The following is a 19,666-nucleotide window of genomic DNA, read 5'->3' on the forward strand; positions in this document are numbered from 1 at the left end:
AATTGAAAAATCTTACAGACCCCAAACTATTAAACACAGTAGTGTATATACTTTTTTTCTGATGCATGTAATAGATTTTATAGTATAGATTTCAGCTCTCTATGCCTGAGGACGCCTGTTATGTGAGTGGAGCAAGTGCTGAAACGTGTGTTATTGCTGAAATATTGGGTCAGAGACATACAATGTTTGCTGTTAAATATACATAAAAATAACAAAGCTCCAGGTCTTATATATGGAGAGTATTAACTTCAGTCCACAAGCCATTTAAATCAAACATACAGAACACATTTCCATCCTTGGCGTCAGTAAGAACGAATGTTATGACATATTTCCATCTTGCCTCAAAGTTCCATCCTCCAGCATTTGGATTAAAAGAAACAACATAGACTCAGAGGTTCCTTCCCCTCCCTGACACTTCGTTTGGGGAAGTCTTTGAACACACTTAACCGAAATAAACTGGTAACATACTTCACAAACAATGCTCTTTTTAATGAGCTCATCTATGTTGTTAAAGGCAATAAAAAAAAATGCAACTGCCATTACAATCATAAACACCAGTGTTATTGCTCCCAGCGGACTCCATGTGCAGAACGGTTGGTTTTACTTTAGTTTAGCGAGCCGACTCTGATCACATCTGAAGGTTTGATCTCTCAAGGACAGATGTTGAGATGCGATCTGGTACGGCCGCAGATCAAGCAGGCTGATTGAGAAAGACACACAGGCATGGATTGAATCTCTGAACCGTGGATGCCGTACTTAACCCAGAGCAGCGCTGATATGCAAACACAAGCCCCTAAACCATGGGGTGCCAGATCTACTGGAAACAGTTCAAAGTGTTCCACCAGTATCCAGCAGTGCAAAACACATGACTGAATTTGTCGGCTAAAGTTAAGAGAAAGCAACCACTTCGAACGAACTTTGGAGACTCTTTCAGGGAGACTTTGAACACTGCAGGAAGGGCTAATTTGATTTTGACAGTACAGAAATTGAACAAACCCTCATAGTATGTCAGCCATATGTTGTCTGCTCACCAGAGAGCCAAATAATTGTGTTCAAACAGTAGGAAGGCCTACACGATGGGAATCGATTTATAGCATGCACTTTTATTTCTTTCAAACGTTCTCATCTATGATGGATTACCGTGTTTTACAATAACAGCACTGTTAACAAGTGTGGTCTCTTTCAATGTTTTAGTCAGTTTTTGGCACCCATAAATAACTCTCTTTCTGTTTCCACTGAAATCCTCTCCATATTTCTCATTAGAACAGGATTCAGAGGCGTCGCCGCAGGCTAAGTAAAAAGCTTGCTGTAACGTTCCCTGAGGTGAGACCATGAAAACTGTGGTAGATCCAGTCCGTCCTGTCATAGAAATAGAGTGAAATAGTGCTAAATAGCTTGTTTAACTCTTATAGTTGTAGTATATCTAGTATTTCTACCTGTGATTTTAGAGGCCTTGTAGGGTAATTATTACTCAAAATCATTACTGAGCTCATTTGTAGTTCCAGAGCCCCAAAATCTCTGTGTTTGTGATGATATAGTTACATTACGCTACATAAAGCCACATTGTACTCAGCACATACAGTACTGTGCAAAAGTCTTAGGCACGTCAGTATTTTCAGCCCCCAAAAAAGCTTTTAAGCCAGTTATTTATATCTTTTGCTGTAGTCTGTCAGTAGGAAATATCAATTCACATTTCCAAACATTCATTTTGCCATTCATTTTAATAATCCAGTGAGATTTTTGAATACTCAAGGAGTCTGGCAACAGCCGGTGCTTTTAGGTCGGTTTCGTCAAGCGTCTCTGAGACACGGCCACAGTTCCTCTGGATTTACTTTGTCTCAGTTTCATTTGTTTCTTCATGTAATCACAGACAGATTCAATGATGGTGAAATCAGATCGGCTGTTGTCAGACTCCTTGTGTATTCAAAAATCTCTCTGGATTATTACAATTAAAGGCTGAATGAATGTTTGGAAATGTGAACTGATATTTCCTACTGACACACTACAGCAAAAGATATAACTGGCTTAAAACCTTTTTTGGGGGGTGAAAATACTATGGGCCCTATAATAAACCCGGCACAATGCGACGCAAGGCACAGCGCAAGTGTGTTTGCTAGTTTGTGTCCGGTGCCGTTCGCGTTTTCCCGTTCAGCGCCACGTCCTTAGTAAATGCATCTGTGCCAGTTAGTGCGCCCATGGGCGTGCTGGTCTAAAAAAGAGGTGTGTTCAGGCGCATTGCCGGCGCATTGCTATTTTAAGGAGCTGAAGATAGACTGCGCCATAGACCAACTCAAACCTGGTCTAAAGTCTAAAGTCAATGGCGCAATATTTTTTTGTTAGAGCACGTTGGTAGAAACTGCGCCTCTAGGCGTGTCCACAGTGCGAGTTGATTTTGCTTATTACAAACAGGGATGCGCATCACACAAACATGCCAAATATTAAAAACAAAAGGATTACAGTGTAAAAGAATATTATTGTGTAGGCTACATAAATATAAAAATGTAATGATGAATAGTCATTGCGTGTATTAGAATTAGGCTACCTATTTTCAATTCAGCCTATTACTGCTTATAATGATGAACGAAATTGGCTAATTAATTGAACAATCGTGCCAATACACACACATATATATTAACTGACTCATCGCAAACAAATTCCGCCACGTAAATAGCAATCCGCCATGGTGCGAGCACTCTTAAAGGGAATGGAAGATGACACTCTGATTGGTTTATTGAACGTTACGCCCATTACTCATTAAGAGAATAGGGACAACCTATTTCAAAAATGCGCCCCGTCGTTAAAATAGCAAAAGTGGATTTGAACATGCCCTGAGTGCACCTGCGCCGTGCGCTTTACACTTTGCGTTTAGATCGTTAAAATAGGGCCCTAAGACTTTTGCACAGTACTGTATGATTGAATGCAATTTACTTTCAGAAATAATTTGATTTCTTTCAAAAGTTTGGGGTACGATTTTTTTTATCATGTTTTTGTGATAAGGCTGCATTTTTTGATCAAGTAAAAACAGTAATATTGTTAAATATTATTAGATCTTTAAAATATGGTTTTTGTTTGTTTTTTAAATATATTTGCAGCAGCCATTACTCGCATAATTCTTCAGAAATCATTTGTGACGAGCAGGGCCGGTGACGTGAGAGATAATGAGCTCCACCTGCGAGGCGCACCAGCCTTGAGTCTCTCACGGAGGAGCTCCGGAAGCATAAAAGGAGGAGCGACCACAGTGAAGGACGAGAGAGGACCAGGCCTGAATATTATGTCCGTGAGGGTCTGCCGGAATTACTTTCGTTTTGTATTTGTTTATTTTGAATTAAAGTTATGTTTAACCTTCTTCCTTATCTACGAACTTTGTTACATTGGCTCGCGGACGTCTGCCGGCCACACAAACATAATAAAACATAAAATAATATCCAGGCCTGGTCCTCTCTCATCCTTCACTGTCGTCGCTCCTCCTTTTATGCTTCTGGAGCTCCTCCGTGAGAGACTCAAGGCCGGTGCGCCTCACAGGTGGAGCTCATTATCTCTCGCGTCACCGGCCTCGCACCGTTCCCTCCCGGCTCTCGCCCGCCCTGCTCGCCACATCATTCTAAAATGCTGATTTGGTGCTCAAGAAACATTTCTTATTTTATTGATGTTGAAAACAGCTGTGCTACTTAATATTTTTGCAGACATTGTGATGAATTTTCCAAAAAATAAAAGTATAGAATTTATTTGAAATAGATTTTTAAGATTTTTAATAGATTTTTAAATAGATGTCTTTACTGTCACTTATGATTATTACTTATGATTAATATTTTAGGGCTGTCGATTTAACATGTTAACTTTATTGATCATGGGGAAAAAATAATTTTATTACATTTCATAAAGTTGATTGGTGACAAACATGAGGCAGGGCAACATCTCGCTGTGTGATGTAACCTTTAGCCTATAAATTCAAGATAAAAGAGCAAAAAAATTGTTGTTTCATATTTATAGTGTGATATAGTTAAGCATTATCACACGAGTAATGAGCGCAATATCACACAAGTGCTGTTTTTATCCCTAATAGCACAAGTGCAATTATGATATTGATTTTGTACGACAATTCAATACAAAGTTAATATATTGTCATATTTTAGATACAATACTGATTGCTTTGGTTCAATTTTGCCAATGAAAATATTACCTAAAGCCATAGTAGAACAATTGTGCATCTCCAAGCAACACACAGCAGTGTTTCTTTTCTGAATGAATCCGCGTTTTGAGCGAATCAATAGGATGAACCAAAGATTCAATGGCCAATTCATAAAAAGAGCCATTTACTTAATTCCTGAATGAATCAGCCATTTGAACAAATCGAATAAATGAATGACTTAATGACATTTATCATTTCATTAAAAAAATTATTTCATATTTCTATATTAATAAAAAAAACTCATTAAAAGTATAGTTTGCCTAAGAATGAAAATTCTGTCATCATTTACTCACCCTCATGGCTGTTGAAGCCTAAACATTTCTGTTATTAATATATACAGAATATTAATAATTTTCTGTGTTGAATCAAATAAAATATATATTTTTTTCTAAGGCTACTTTTTGTAATGTCTATTAAAGTATTTTCTTATTTAACACATTAATGACTTTAAATTATATTTTGGGGGTAGTTTCTTAGCCAAATTTGATGTGTGATTAATTTGTGAATAATTTGATTAATCGCCACATCGTGTAATTAATCAGATTAAAAATTGTAATCGCTTGACAGCCTCATATACTATATACACACGTGTATATATACTGCATTACCGGCATTCAAAACACAGCATATGCTTATGATCAGTCATGCTGGTGTTTTCAGCAGGGATCTGACTTCAGTAAGTGTGTGTAATGGTTATCAGGAGTGCTAGCATGCCATCTGATGTTTGTTTGTGTCTACAGAGTGAGAGTTCTCTGAGATATTTCCTGTCTGGCGGATCAGAAAGATAATGGTTTTTATTTGTTCCAACCATTACCAGATATACTGGAGAGTTCAGCCTACCGTAGCACGTTGAGCACTTGCATCCAATGCATATCTCAAGCAGTTGGTATTCATGTCATGTGCTTGTAATCTTAAAGGATTCAGTAATGATTTCTTCATACGGCAGGTCTGTGTTCTCACTTGACCTCCATTTGTAATGCGAACAACAAAAAGATGATTTACTGTCCAAGTGAAAGCACACTAGTGAAAAATGAGAAGGAGAAAAGGGAAAGGAAAAACATTTGCTGAAACGGTACATTGCCTGTCCCACAGTGGCGTTATGGGGAAATGAACTGCCTGACATGTTTTGTCAAATTCTGCTGCTTTTTTTGGCCTCTAATTGGCATAAAGTTGCCTTTTTCTTCTTTTTAACTTTTCCTTTCCAATATTATTTACTAATAATAATAAAACATATATATATATATATATATATATATATTAGTATCACATACATTTATTTCAGTAGATCTGATTTTTTTTTAAAAATCTATCATACATTTGTTTTGTGTGATATGTTCTGTAAAACTGGCATTGCCTGTGTATTTCAGGTTGGGGGTGGGGGAGGACTGGGTGGGACACACAGGAACTTGAATAAATCTTTCTTTCCTGTTTATAAAAAATACTGCTGCCTGGTCAAGTAAGGCATAAAAATCCAGATAGTTTTAGGGGATATTATTTAAGCATTTCAATTTTAAGTTATCTCAGCAAGAAACGAGCATAATTAACAAAATGGATGTCTTTTTTAATTGTTGCCACTATATTCTCAGTGCTTCAGATTAGTAGTTTTGTGTATGAGATTGTTTTTAATAAGGCCTTTTTCTGCCATGGGTTCTATATCGCTCTCTTGAACACTGTAATTAGTGTGATAATAGGGTTAGTCACCGTGACTCTCATTGCTGTGCTATTATTATCAAGTACAACATAAACAGCAACGCCCACATCAGCAGTGACATGACATATTTATGATCCAACATTGGTGCAGTTCAAGCGCAGAATATCTTAGCACATGGCAGAAAAATAGTTTACATATTTTCACAGTCTACATAAGAAGTGCCAGACATACTTTTCATATGTCTCTCTCACGCTCTGCTAGATTGAGGCATGAAGCCGACACATGTCAGTCATATCTGGACGATATGTGGGTTCCCCCAGGAGGGGTGGTAGCGGAGCAGAGGGCGACCCCGACACTTTGAAATCCTTCCTCAGTGTTGTCTGTCTCTCATTATGCCCCTGCTTTCATATTCAGCCCTTTTCCTTTGATTTCCTTTTCCTTTCTTTCTCATTTATATGTTTCTTTCTTTCTTTCTGATCTGATTGTTTTGTCTTTTGTCTCTGTTTTTGATTCTCACATATTTGTTGTTCATCTGTCTCCTCATCCTCATCTCTGCTCGCGTTCACGCTTGCTCTGATCTCCGCATTTTACATGTAAGAGTCCGACTGCCTCATTTCACCTTATAATGCTTCTTACATCATAGATTTGATGTAGGTGCCAGTGTTGTTAATGTGTACAAGAGCAATGTGACATGCAATACAGATGATGAAATCATTCGTTTCCAAGAGCAAACATTGTTTCTTGGACTTTACAGAAACAGAATGTATTACTTCATAAACTGGAGTGAGCCACAGTTCTGTTAAGCAACCCAGATTTTAATATCTACATGGTTCTGGCTCAAAAACATGAATCATAATTTAACAACCAAAATGTAATGAAATAGGCATTCATTCAAAAAAATTATATGTACTTTGTATTATATAATATAATACATGTGCATTTAATCCAGTTAAGTCTGAATCATGGAAAAAAAAGATTTTCTGTTTCATGTTTCCATGCAACTATTTATTTTTTTATTTTTTTTCAGAGGTATTCAATTGTTAGAGAACAGAAATATTCAGTTTTTTGTGTTTAGAAACACAATCCTCCACCCACATTCTCTACATTTCTGTCGTTCAAAAAATGTGAATGTTTATGAAAGGGAGACACAAAGGTGATTAAATGTAAATAAAATACAGATTTTTTTTCCATGAGAGTATTGAGTTTAATTTATGTTCTTCCTTCTCTGTGTAGAAGAACGTATTAATCAGATTTATGCCTCCACAAATGATCTTTTTAAACATTGTATATTTCTATAGTTCAACAGAAACTTTCTCTGTGATGTATTGTAGACCTGGAGTAAATTAACACTCAACCCAAAGCTGAAAGTAAACTATAGAGAGAGAAATGTTAACAGCATTTGGTTCTCCTCTTTAGAACCCCAAATTCCAGGAACCTGTTACACTGGATTTTCTGGATGCAGAGCTGGAAAATGACATTAAAGTCCAGGTATGGCACAACACACACATACAAACACACAATGGCAGATTTCACCATTATTGTTTTATCGCTATATTGATGAAGCACCTGAGAGGTTTTGATTTAAAAGATTAGTTCACTTTAAAATGAAAATGACTCACCCTCAAGCCATCCTAGGTGTATATGACTTTCTTCTTTCAGACGAATACAATCAGAGTTATATTAATAATTACCCTGATGCTCCTAAACTTTATAATGGCAGTGCATGGAAACCACTTGTTTAAACTCAAAAAAGTGCAACCATCCATCATAAACATACTCCACATGGCTCTGGGGGGTAAATAAAGGCCTTCTGAATCGAAGCGATGCGTTTGTGTAAGAAAAATATCCATATTTAAAGGTGCAATATGTAAGAATTTTGCGGTAAAATATCCAAAAACCACTAGGCCAATGTTATATATTTTGTTCACTTGAGTAATTACAATATCCCAGATGTTTGCAACCATTTTTAAATCGTGAGAAAATTGCAATTTTAACCAAGGCTCCGGGACATGTGAGGAGTCACTTGTCAGTTGCGTCATACCCTTAAGCCGAGTTCAGACTGCACGATTTTAGCCCCGATTTTGGCTCGCCGACAGGTTTTGAGAAATCATCAACAAAAGGCCGAAATCACAGGCAATCACAGGGCTCCGTTTGAGCAGATGTTTTATGCCATCATCACTGTCCTCGTCAGAGCTCATTTGCCAGTAAATTTAGCAAATAATAGGCTAGTTTTATGTTTGAGGTCACGAATAGGGTCACGAAGCCCATTCGTGATCTCAAATGTATTCTCAAAACTATATAATTTTCAACATCTTCAAAATCAATATTTTGATCGTTAACAGCTTCACCAGATTCTTCCAGTAACAGTTACAGTCATATTTGATTGCATTTAGTACTTGTTCTGCAGTAAACTGCTGAGCCATTTCATGTTTTTCTTATTATTTCATTTTCTGTCTGAATGAGTCGTCACTTCTGCATTATGCATCAGACATTGCCACCTTGTGGAATAAAGGTGAATTGCACTTATTCCGTCATCTAAGATTCAATTATTGTTAAAAAAATATATGTACACTCATACACACCTCGGGTCGTTTGCGACCCTATACAATTTTTACAAAAAATTAATACAAAAATAGGCATTCTTTTATAATTTTAGGATTTTTTTCTTGTTATATTCTTTATAATGAATTGATTGAGGAATACCAAGAAGGTTGATGTCTAACTTTAAAAAAATGAACGAGAAGGAGGGTAATGAATGACGTCCCGGGTCACTAAAGACCCGAGGTATGCATTTAAGGGTTAACAAGTTATAAAGTAAAATATCTAGCTTCCAGACCACCCTCCGTATTCAACTTACGAATAAAGTGTAATGCCTCTCGCAGGTTAAAACACTTTTGCTACGTCCTACGCCTTCCGTATTCAACTTATGAAACAAGTTTTTTTTTCATAAGTTTAATACGGAAGGCGTGAACTAATAAAGAGAACTGATCCTTCAATGCACAAACTCTTACAGTATGGTGTTTACAAATGTGCTGATTTGTAAGTTAGAATAGAATAGAATAGAATAGAATAGAATAGAATAGAATAGAATAGAATATTACATGTATGAGTTTCTTGAAGAACTGTTTAAACCATTTCACTTACAAAACGTGTTGAAAACCCCTTTTGCTCATGGGATGCATATTTAGCATAGATAGTAGGGATTTATGTGAGTAGCTGACATTAAGCCTGACCACACAAGTCAAAGACCATTTTTTTACACAAAATGAAATGTATTTGCAGATGAAAATGTACATTAGGATTCAGTGAGCTCAAGGAGATATGGCTCTTGTAATTCCTTTACAAAAACATGCCAATATTTTTGACTTTATCAGTTTTTGGACACTACTATGATAGTAAATTGGCAATGGGAGACACCTCTGTGATTCCTATACCATGGTATTCCTTTAAATGTACCATGTAAATACCGGAGTATATGTATATGGAGTTGTCATATTAACACAGATCTTCTGATCTCTCTCTCAGATACGGACTTTGATGATTGACAGAGACCCTGGGGAGAAAACGATCGAAACGCTTGTGAAATCTCAAGATGAGGTGTGTAGATCTTTTATAATTCTTCTTCTGCACCATATTTTGTCCATATTTTTGGTTTGTTTATAACTTTTATTCCAATATCAGAGATACATTGATCGAGGAATCAGGACATACACCTGGGCACCGGTTAACGGGACAGACTACAGGTCTGGCATTACCTATGCAAAGTGTTTCATAACTCCCTTAAGTATCTGTATGCAAAAAAGACGTTGTCTTTTTCTTCTCTGTGTGTGGGTGTTCTGCAGCCTGGCCTTGGTCTTGCCTGAATACAGTCTGCATTACATCGAGGCAAACCTGGGGAACACTATAAAACAAGCCATGTGTGAGTACCGCCTGTTTTACCGCCCAGAACACACAAACCAGCTCCCCACGTTGAGCAAACACACTATCATTTACTAAAAAGATCAGATAGAGCCTTCGGCATGCAAAGCTATTGTTTTATGAAATAGCTGAGACTGCTTGCAAATATTTTTCATCGGCTCGCAAGAGAGGTCTGCCTGTTTGTGTGTGTGTGTGAGTGTGACCTCGATTGTCAGGGCTGCTCTCTGTATTAAACTGAGGTCCAGCTGGTCTCCACCCATCCTGAGCAGTGTAGCCAGGCGTTTGATCTGACTCTCCCCAGCACACAGGGGCCCCGACTGGGAAGAGAGACTGCAAACGCTCCCTCCCCTCTGGACATGTGCTGCTGAGGTCCAGATCTGCACACATACACAGACGCTCAGCTCATTTGGAGTAATATTGCAGGTTAAGCTCTATCGATAGCATGTGGCTTGCTGTCAATTTAGCAAAGAAAATGACTTCAACTTGTACCTTGTTGCCCCATAGACTTCTATTTCTGTATAGTTTTTTGTTTGCATTATAAACCCAGGTACACGTCAAACTTATTTTCAGTGGTAATTGACAGATGCTGTCAATAAAGCTTAACTTGCACTTGAGCCAGAACATTCCTTAAAGGAACAGTTCACCCAGAAATGAAAATTGCCATTATTTACTGACTCTTGTGTGGTTACAAACCTGTATGCTGATTTTTTTTTTTTTTTTTCTGGAAAACATAAAAGGAAAAGTTCATATTTCATACAAAAAATGATTGTACTATTGTATGTAGTTTATATGGCTCCTGCACTATATTACATGTCTTTTGAAGCCTTATGAACAGACCAAAGTCATTATAGTCTTGCTAATCAGTGAGGTGAATTTGAGAACCAGATCAGATTGATTCTTAAACTGGTTCATGAAAAGAACTGGATCAAAAGAATGATTTGTTTCCCATTCACATTAAAAATGTCAGGATTTTGAGTAAATAATGATTATTTTTCCTCTTTGGGTGAACTATTTATTTAAAACAATGGAGATATACATTACCAGAACCATTTATTTGTATGTAAATGGACATGTGCAAAACTAAGTCTTTCTTCAATCTCTCCTTTCTCTTCCTTTCCATCTTTAAATGACAGCACAATGGGGCAAGTACTATTTGTCTGTCTATCTTTTACAGTTCTTTCTCTGTATGTTCTCCTGAGCTTACCTGTCTTTATTTCTATTACTTAAGTTTATATATACATTTATTTACGCATGATTTTAAGTAAGATCTGATGATCTTAACTTTGTTCTATGCTTAATTTGTTTTTTTAGGTAGTTTATTTTTTATGCATGCTCTGTGCAACATCAGTTGATTAATCACTGACAGTGTTTGGTGCTTATCTAAACATTTGTGTGCAGTTAGATATGTAAAAATAAATAAAAGATTCCAATTTTTATTACCCATGCAAATATAAACCACCACAAATTGCTAGAGTATTCTTGTTGACTTCCAGGGTGTTTATATGTGGTTGCTAAGTTTTTCTGAGCAGTGTTGTTTATACTATTATAGTATGTATATATTTGGAAGTTTTTGTTTGTTTATTTGTTTGTTTGTTTTATATTTTAATTTTTGTTTGTTTTAGTAATGTTTATGTACTTGTGGTATTGTTATAAGATCTTTATAATAATCTTTAAATACTTCTTTTTAGCTTTAATTTTAAAATATTTTTCTTTTTGTTTTAGTTTTAGTCATTTTAGTATTTCGGTTAGTTGCCATTATAACATTTATCATTTTTATTTATTTAAATTTTATCTAATATTTATCTGTATTATATCTTCAGTTACCAAAATTGATTTTTAATAGTTTTAGTTTTACTCTTTCCCCACCATTGACGGAAATTTCCGGCAATCCGTGTTTTCATTGTTATAAGGTAGGGGTCGCTATTATGCATTTTCTGAAAGAGTACAGAATCTTGAAATGTCCTGTTCACACAGCAAATTACAGTAGCATCTCGAATACTATATGAGGATACCCGTATTCTCTTACCGGTAACCATTGCGACAGTGACCAAAGTAATATCAAAGATGGTGACGTCCACAAAACTGAAAAGTCTTATGAATTTTGACACGACAAGAGTCGTGAGTTCATCCCTCAAATCTTCATTAACCGTCAGCAGCCTTTATATCTTGGCAGAGAGTAGAGCAAGAATTTCCCAGAATCCTGAAAATTAATGAGTGAGTTTGATTAAATAATGCAGTTGTCACTCCCGTAAATAACCAAACTTTGTGTGAATGTAACCGTATTAAAGCTAAAGTTAAAGTTGTTCCAAACCTGTATTAATTTCGTTCTCCTGCTGAACACAAAAGAAGATATTTTGAAGAATAGGGGTAACCAAACAGTTGATGGGCCCCACTGACTTCCATAGTATGGAAAAAAAAAAAAATACTACGAAAGTCAATTGCTATGTTTACATCCAAAGTTGCAAATTGTGTGCAAATTTGGAATATCACATAAAACATTTGTGAATAAGGCATCCAGTGAGTCGAAAAGAAAAAAACGGTCACTTTCTGATAAACTGCAGTTAAATTTCACTAAGAAAAAAGGAAATTGCTGCAGTAGAAGCCACTGTATAAAATAATTTTTGTATATAATAAATGACTTGCGCCTCAGCACACAGACAAAACGCATTAAACACTGACCCCAGGTGTTTGTGAACGCAATTGCTTCTGGGAGGGAACTATACTGAACTACTTTAACGGCAGGCTTTGCTCAGGCATTACAGAATGACCTAAACAGCATTTCAGATGCTGTGCAATGAGATCTGTCCACTGGTTGGCCCAGTCTTTTGTGTATTACAACACTAGTTCTGAGTGGTTCTTTGCATGCTATGCGGTTGCTAGGTGGTTTCCAGGGTATTGCTATGCATTACAAGGGTAGTTGCTGGGTCATTGCTAAATTGTTGCTAAGGTGTACTTGGGTGGTTACATCTCTATGATATTCTGGTCCCTAGATATGGTCCAGGTCCCTTCTTCAATGTATATCTATGAGATAATCACAAGCCCAATTTCTTTTAAAAGAAATAGCACACTTCTCCTCAACAAGCCACAAGATTTGATGTTCATTCAGGTCTGTGGCATGAAGGATTGTGAGATATATTATGAGTTTTACTCTTGCAACACTGCACAGGGGCCATGCAGAAGGAACATGCCAGAATGCAGAACTCTGAGCCAGAAGCTTTTTTCTCCTCCTCACTGTTCATCAGCATCATTGTTTTAGCTTAAAATTGCTTTGTAAGATCACATAGCTTTAACTTTAGTCACTACAAGCGAGAAAGCCAACAAAGAAAATTTTAGCTTGTGAAACAATGAGTAAAACAGGTTTTGAAGACTGGAAGGGGCCACAGAAGGTCATTTTGTGGCTTGTAAGCAGTAGCTTTCAGCTACTTGAGGCACCAGCGGTCACAGGAATTTGATGTTTTGCACGCAAGTTATAATTGTGCTTCTAATTTATTATGTGCGAGCGTGTTTGGGTGTGTGTTAATGTGCTAAAACTGATATTTCTGTATCCTGGAGTGTGCTACCGCAATTAAGTGTGAGTATGTGGTATCTCTTTCTTTCTCTTCCTCCTCTTATTCCCTTTCTCTCCATTTCTTGTCGTAAAGGATCCTGGCACAGGTTTACAGGCTCGTAAAGAGGCAGGTCCATATGGTTATTGAGAAAGGGGAAAGAGGCAGCGGCACAGAGGTCAGGTCTTTGCGGTGGTCTTCAGAGTGCTCCTGGATACCTTAGGAGTCCAACTCTGCGCTCTGGGAGCTCCACGGGGCTTGTATGACCAAAGCCGAAAGTTGAATGTAAACTTCAGACAGGCAGAACGAGAGAAGTGTGGCTTTTGGGAGCCGTGTAGAGCAAATAATGAGAAGAACAGGTGAACGTGGAGTTCTCTCAAGGGACATGTCCTTACGGCTGGTCGTAACCGAAACTTGTGATGATGGACTCGGCTGCTTGGATCGCAGACCCTGGACTTGACTGGATCTTACAAGTTCTGGATGTTTGGGCTTGATTAGCCTCACATGTGTTTGTCGCCAAGTACCCAGAAAGTGTTTGTTGGAGATCAGGGTTGTGTTAGTTTGAGAAGAAAAGAATCTGAAATGGTGCTAATTATATTGATGGCGAATTTAGAGCAGATGTGAAGCCTTTAACTCATTGACACATTGACAGAAGCTTCAAACACCCATATGCAAACAAAAAAGGGTCTAACACCACTCTGTTTTGACATATGCAGACATGCAGACCCTATTATGTTGGCCTCACTGTCATCAGCGGATGAAACCCGTGTCATTGTTTTTTTTCTGATTAGAAGCTCTGCTAATGGCAATAATGAGAGTAGAGCTAATGATGGCTTATGTATACATGCAGATGACATGGCCTACCTAAAGGCCTTTGCACACTTTTCGCATGCGTTTTTTCGTATTCGTAAAACTAAAAATTCGTCATGCACAGAGACTGCACACTGAGTCCGATGTGTATTAATGAACGCGTTGTGAAAAAAACGCAAAACAATACAAAATGAAGTCTTCAATCAGTGAGCATGATTTAGTTGTTCTCTCTCTCCATTAGAGATGAAATATTGGGTCCATCCAATTTCAAGATTGCATAGAGAGAAAGGAGAATTCACCTCATCTCACCTCAGCGTTTCAAAGTTTACTTCAGGATGTCAGTGGCTCAGTTTGATGCTTTGCTACTGGCACAATCTGTCTTTATATTCAGTCTCTTTGTATTCCTCACGTTGTTTGTCATTCAGTGCTGCTGTTTTGTGCTGTAGGCAACGTGCATCAAGTTGTCAGATGGCATTCGGGATTTTTGCGTTCGCGTGCGGTGGCTCTGAATTGTCAAAACGTCTCTGCGTGCCACGGATGCGAAAAACGCAGAAAATTGAACCTGGTCTGAATATTTTTTTAACGGACGAAAGTTTCGGATGTGCAGTGTGCAGATGTGATTGACATAACGTGAGGTCGAATTTATTTTTTAACGTGTCTTAACGCGTCTATTTCTCATGCAAATTTCGGACTCAGTGTGCAAAGGCCTCAACCCTTGATTGTATTTGTGACCCTCTTGCTGCTAGTCAGATTCACTGTATGATGACCAGTTTTAATTATAGTATTATTTATAATTTTTTTGTAGCATTTATTATTTGGAATTTCACTTTTATATATATATATATATTCTGTTTTTATTTTAATTTACAGTACCTATAAAGGCAATTCTGAGATTTGTTTCTAAACACATTATAAATGTTAGAAAAGTATAGCTGGAGCACATTACAAAGACTTTGAACTGTGTAGTACTGAATCGTGGAGTTTGACCATTGCAGTTTTTTTTTTTTATATATATATATACAGCTATGGAAAAAATTAAGAGACCACTTAACATTGATTTCTGAACTTGGAGTGGTCTCTTAATTTTTTCCATAGCTGTATATATATCATTTCTGTGTTTTGGGCAGGCCTAAAATCAGGGTTGTAGGGGTTGCGGTATCAGGGTTGCTAGATTTTCACAACAAATCCCACCAAATTGTTACTCACAACTAGCCCAGTCGTGTTCTGCGGGGTAGGGGGTGTAAAAATCGTGATCAGGGGGATAAAATCTGCGTTTTTTTTGCTGGGTTCCCCCATAGACATCATATAGGTAGACGCCCTATTGGCCGCTGGGCGGTGAGATTTGCGGCCGCCATCCGGTCGTACTCCTAAGCTGCGTCCCAATTTGCCTACTTATACTACGTCCTAAAAGCATTTACTGTTTTTGTAAAGAAAAAGTACGTACTTTTGAGTGTGTAGCAGAAGAGTTGACAAGCTTTGGGACATACTACCTCGTCATAACTGCGTCTTTAACGGACGTTCTGTCGCTTATTTACGCAACCTATAACTGTTTAAACTACCCTGTCAATCATCTTGTCACAGTTAAAATCCTCCACATTCAATTAAATTTATTTTCCTACCGTTTAGGAGAGAAATGTAGTCGCACGTTGATCTGCCAGTCATGGGTCTTTCATGCAGAGAACTCTCCTCATCTTTGCATAATGATGCATTTAAAAATTAATGACCAACGCATCATTATAAAAGTACACAATGCTGTTGCAGATGAAATATAATGTGGATAACATTTAATAAATATCTTTTCGTCAGGTTATATTGATTATTAATTATTCAAGCCCCTTTATCTTAACCGCTCTGCTTAACCGTCGAACCTCGCAAGTGTTTTCCACATAATTTAGCCTACTATTCAGATCAGAAAGAAGATCGAAAGCACTTGCGCTCAATGCACGAAACTCACTTTTAGCATTAGGTAACGTTAAGTGCCTATTACCAACACAATCCATTCTGAAGTTAATACATACATTGTTCGACCGGACATAATAACTGTTATTTGTGTTTGTGCACATGATATCAGGAAGCAATGTATACACACATGACGGCAAAGCGCAAATCGAGTTACCCCTCCCACTTCTGCTAGTATTACTGAGATATCTTATTTTACTGCAACTATCAGTTTCTGCTTCTTTATCATATTTGTAGTGTGTGATTTTCTAAATTACCTTATATCCTACATCATATATTTTGATTTTGGACGTCTGGTCACTCTTATATCAGAATATTATATAACTGTTAAGCCTACTATGAATATTAAAATACACTGAACAATGTGTCCTGTATCATAGCTACATGAATGACCTTTGCAGCAAAAAAAACCCGCATCAAAATCAGTTAGGTATTCAGTGAGATATGATTAATTTAAATGCGCTAACAGCTCATTGCACCTGTCAAACAAGTTACACTGAGTGGAGCTGGCGACCGGTCCAAGATGGCGGCTCCACGGCTCGTCTGTGCCAATAGGCGTCTACCTATATGATGTCTATGGGTTCCCCTGGTAAAATTTGTATTCCAGGTGCTAAATATCATGTTATTTGAGGTCGTTTCAACCCACGGACATGAAAAACAACCCGCGGAAATAGTGTAAATGTAGCCCAATTCTGCGGGAAAACCACTGACTTGGCAACACAGGGCAGTTTGTGCCCACCAATGAGTATAAGTTGCCTTGTGTTATAATTATAGTAGGTAGTCCACAGGCAGCAGCTCTACCACGAGTGGACGGGGTTTCAGCGCAGACAGCGAACACACCCCCAGTGTTTGAGAGCAGAGAATACTGCAATTTTTTCAAGAGTTTATTTTATTTTCTTGGCAGGATTTTTTTATCATTCAAATTTGGCTGGGTGGTTAAAAACACATTTTTCTGTGGTGTGACAAACTTTATATTTTATTTATTTTCATTTTCTGTCCAGTCACTTCCAGATATTCTGTGCTGCCGTTTCCAAGTTTTGGGTTGCTGGTAGAATGCATGTAGTGACATTGCCACTCAGGATTAGTTACTTGTATGTTGCCTCACTGCCACAGTTTCTCTGTAGTTGGACATGCGCGCTATTTGAGCAAAATTAACGCAAGTTGATAATAAAATTAAAAGTACTATCTGATCATCCTCCGTAATGCGGTCGCTATTTACATCTCATAACGTCTGTAAACTCTTTTTGCGTGACAAAGGCAACGACTGACACATTTGTATTACATTCCAAAGAACTCTGTTATCAGCCCTACAGTGGAAAATGAAACCACATCAGTACCGTCTGGTTGGCCCAAAGGTGGTGTGATGCAAGGGTGTGCTGGGTGGTTGCCAGGCCGTTGCTATGAAATTTCTGAGCTCTAAGTGGTTTTAAACACATATCTATGCAGTTGTAAGGGTGTTCTAGGTGTTTGTTAGGGCATTAGAGTCTGGGTGGTTGCTTAGTAGGAGTCAAAAGAGGGTTCTTCAGATCTGGCCTTGGAGGTCCACTGTCCTGCAGAGTGTTCCAACCCATATCAAAATCACCTGCCTATAATAGCTTTTTAATAGTCCTTATTAAAAGACCTTGATTTGCTTGTTCAGGTGTGTTTGATTAGGGTTGGGTTTAAACTCTGCAGGACAGTGGACCTCCAGGGCCAGATTTGATGCAAATAAAGGAATAATCCTGGCTATAAAATCGTTTTCAATGAGCCGCATTTGAAGCTGTTTTAAATTAGCCAGAATATGCACACATTAACTGTAGTAAATTCAGTAATGCATAGCATCTTGTGGGTTTAGTAAAAGTATGTAAATTGGAACTAGCGCTACTTTTTTAATTATACTTGCTTATTTTGGCTCTAGTGATTCATTTTCGTATTAGATTTTACAACTTTCTGAAGTAATTGCCACAAATATCAGCCAAATACACAAAGCTGTGTACACAGCAAGTTATCAGTTCCCAACAGTATATTAAAGCATAATTAGATGCATCTGAACATTTTAAGCAACTGTCTTGAGTTGTTTTGTTTGTAACATAAAAAATATGGTTAATCCTTTGTTTGGCTTGGTGAAAGTGCAGTCCGGAAATTTCTAGACAGCAACTTCTGTATGCTGAGATGGTCTGGTTCTGTTTTGGTTTGTGTGATGATATACTGGCTCACATCAATGACTGATTGCGTGTGCACCTTTGATGTACAAAGAGAGTTTGATGTGACTTCACCAAACACTGGCTGACCTTTTTTTTGCTGATCGTGAAAAATGCATGCCAATTTGTTCAACCATCTTGTCATTTGATGTATTCATCAAGCATCAGAATTATTTTACCATGCCTGCCAAACTTTCCGCTCACTCCTCTCATAACTCTCTGTGTTGAATAGAAAGGACTGTCTGCATCCATTTCTTCAAGTCTGTAATCTCAAACTCACGTCTTTGTTGTATGTCCAGGCTTTGGCTTAATCTGAAACCACCGTGTTCCATGTGCATGTTTTATGTGAAATGCTGTTTTCAGAGTATCCGGTTTACAATGTTGGACATCTTTTGGGACTATGATGGACTGTGGTAACTTTGTCTTTCTCTTTGTCTTCTGATTGGTTGGATTTTCACCACAGGGAACAAGGGCAAGTACTGCACCCTCCTCTTCTAAGATCTTCACGTTTTATTACATTCGTCAGTTGTATCATTTTATTTTCAGTGTCATTCACATCTTTTCCTGCTTTTTTCCCCAGAGTAGTCATGTCATTCATCTGTATGCATGCAATTAAAATAATCTGTCACTTCTCATGAGCGCATTTCATATCACATACAATTTTCTTAATAAACATTACATTAATTTTGCATGTTGTTAATTTTATCATTTCTCTTTTACATTTTCTCCCATAAAATGTGTTCTGTCAAATCAACCGTTATGGGTTTTTGCAATGGCCAGTGCTAATACTGATAACTAGAGATTGGCATGGTGGATATAATGCTGAATTATATATTTGATATCTCCCAAAAAAAATCTTAAACCAGCCTAAGATTGTTTGATGTTCATTGGTGGTCTCCCAGGCTGGTCTATTGGCTGGTTTTAGAGGATTTTTGTCTTTTTTCAGTTCTGGATGCCAGCTAGACCAGCTGAAGACCAGCTTGGCCATGCCACAAGACCATATAAACCAGTTTAGGCTGGTATATGCATGTATTACAATGAAATGAACATATATTAATATTAATTTTATTATTTATCCATATTAATTTGAATTTCCCTTTTCTAGTTTATGCCAGTCTAAAAAACAAATCTCCGTAAAATTTACGGTAAAAAATGGCAGCTGTGGTTGCCAAAGCTTTACCGTAAAAAAAATACGGTAGCAACGTTTTAGGTTTTACGGGACAGCTATCTATTTAACAGTTCAAAACCGTATAATTTAAAAGTTTATATTGTAATAATTACGTTTCATAACTGTTTGTTTTACACACTGTAAAAAAAAAAAAAAAAATGTTAACTTTGACTTATGACTAATATCTGTTTTGTACTTTTGTAATACACTGACAACCACCATTAATATTGGTGATGAGAGTCACAT

At 37.4% G+C, this 19,666-nt stretch overlaps 1 protein-coding gene across 1 annotated transcript in view; it reads left to right on the top strand.

The window, feature by feature from the left end:
* Window positions 1-19,666, top strand: part of LOC137022919 (voltage-dependent calcium channel subunit alpha-2/delta-1) — a 152,009-nt gene that overhangs the window by 104,837 nt on the left and 27,506 nt on the right. Inside the window, exons 19-23 of the mRNA XM_067389388.1 lie at window positions 1,264-1,323; window positions 7,272-7,328; window positions 9,366-9,437; window positions 9,522-9,583; window positions 9,683-9,759. Coding sequence (XP_067245489.1) covers window positions 1,264-1,323; window positions 7,272-7,328; window positions 9,366-9,437; window positions 9,522-9,583; window positions 9,683-9,759 — 328 coding nt within the window. The remainder of the gene's footprint in view (window positions 1-1,263; window positions 1,324-7,271; window positions 7,329-9,365; window positions 9,438-9,521; window positions 9,584-9,682; window positions 9,760-19,666) is intronic.

The sequence above is a fragment of the Chanodichthys erythropterus genome, chromosome 7 (genome assembly GCF_024489055.1).
Source record: "Chanodichthys erythropterus isolate Z2021 chromosome 7, ASM2448905v1, whole genome shotgun sequence".
Taxonomy (NCBI): Eukaryota; Metazoa; Chordata; class Actinopteri; order Cypriniformes; family Xenocyprididae; genus Chanodichthys; species Chanodichthys erythropterus.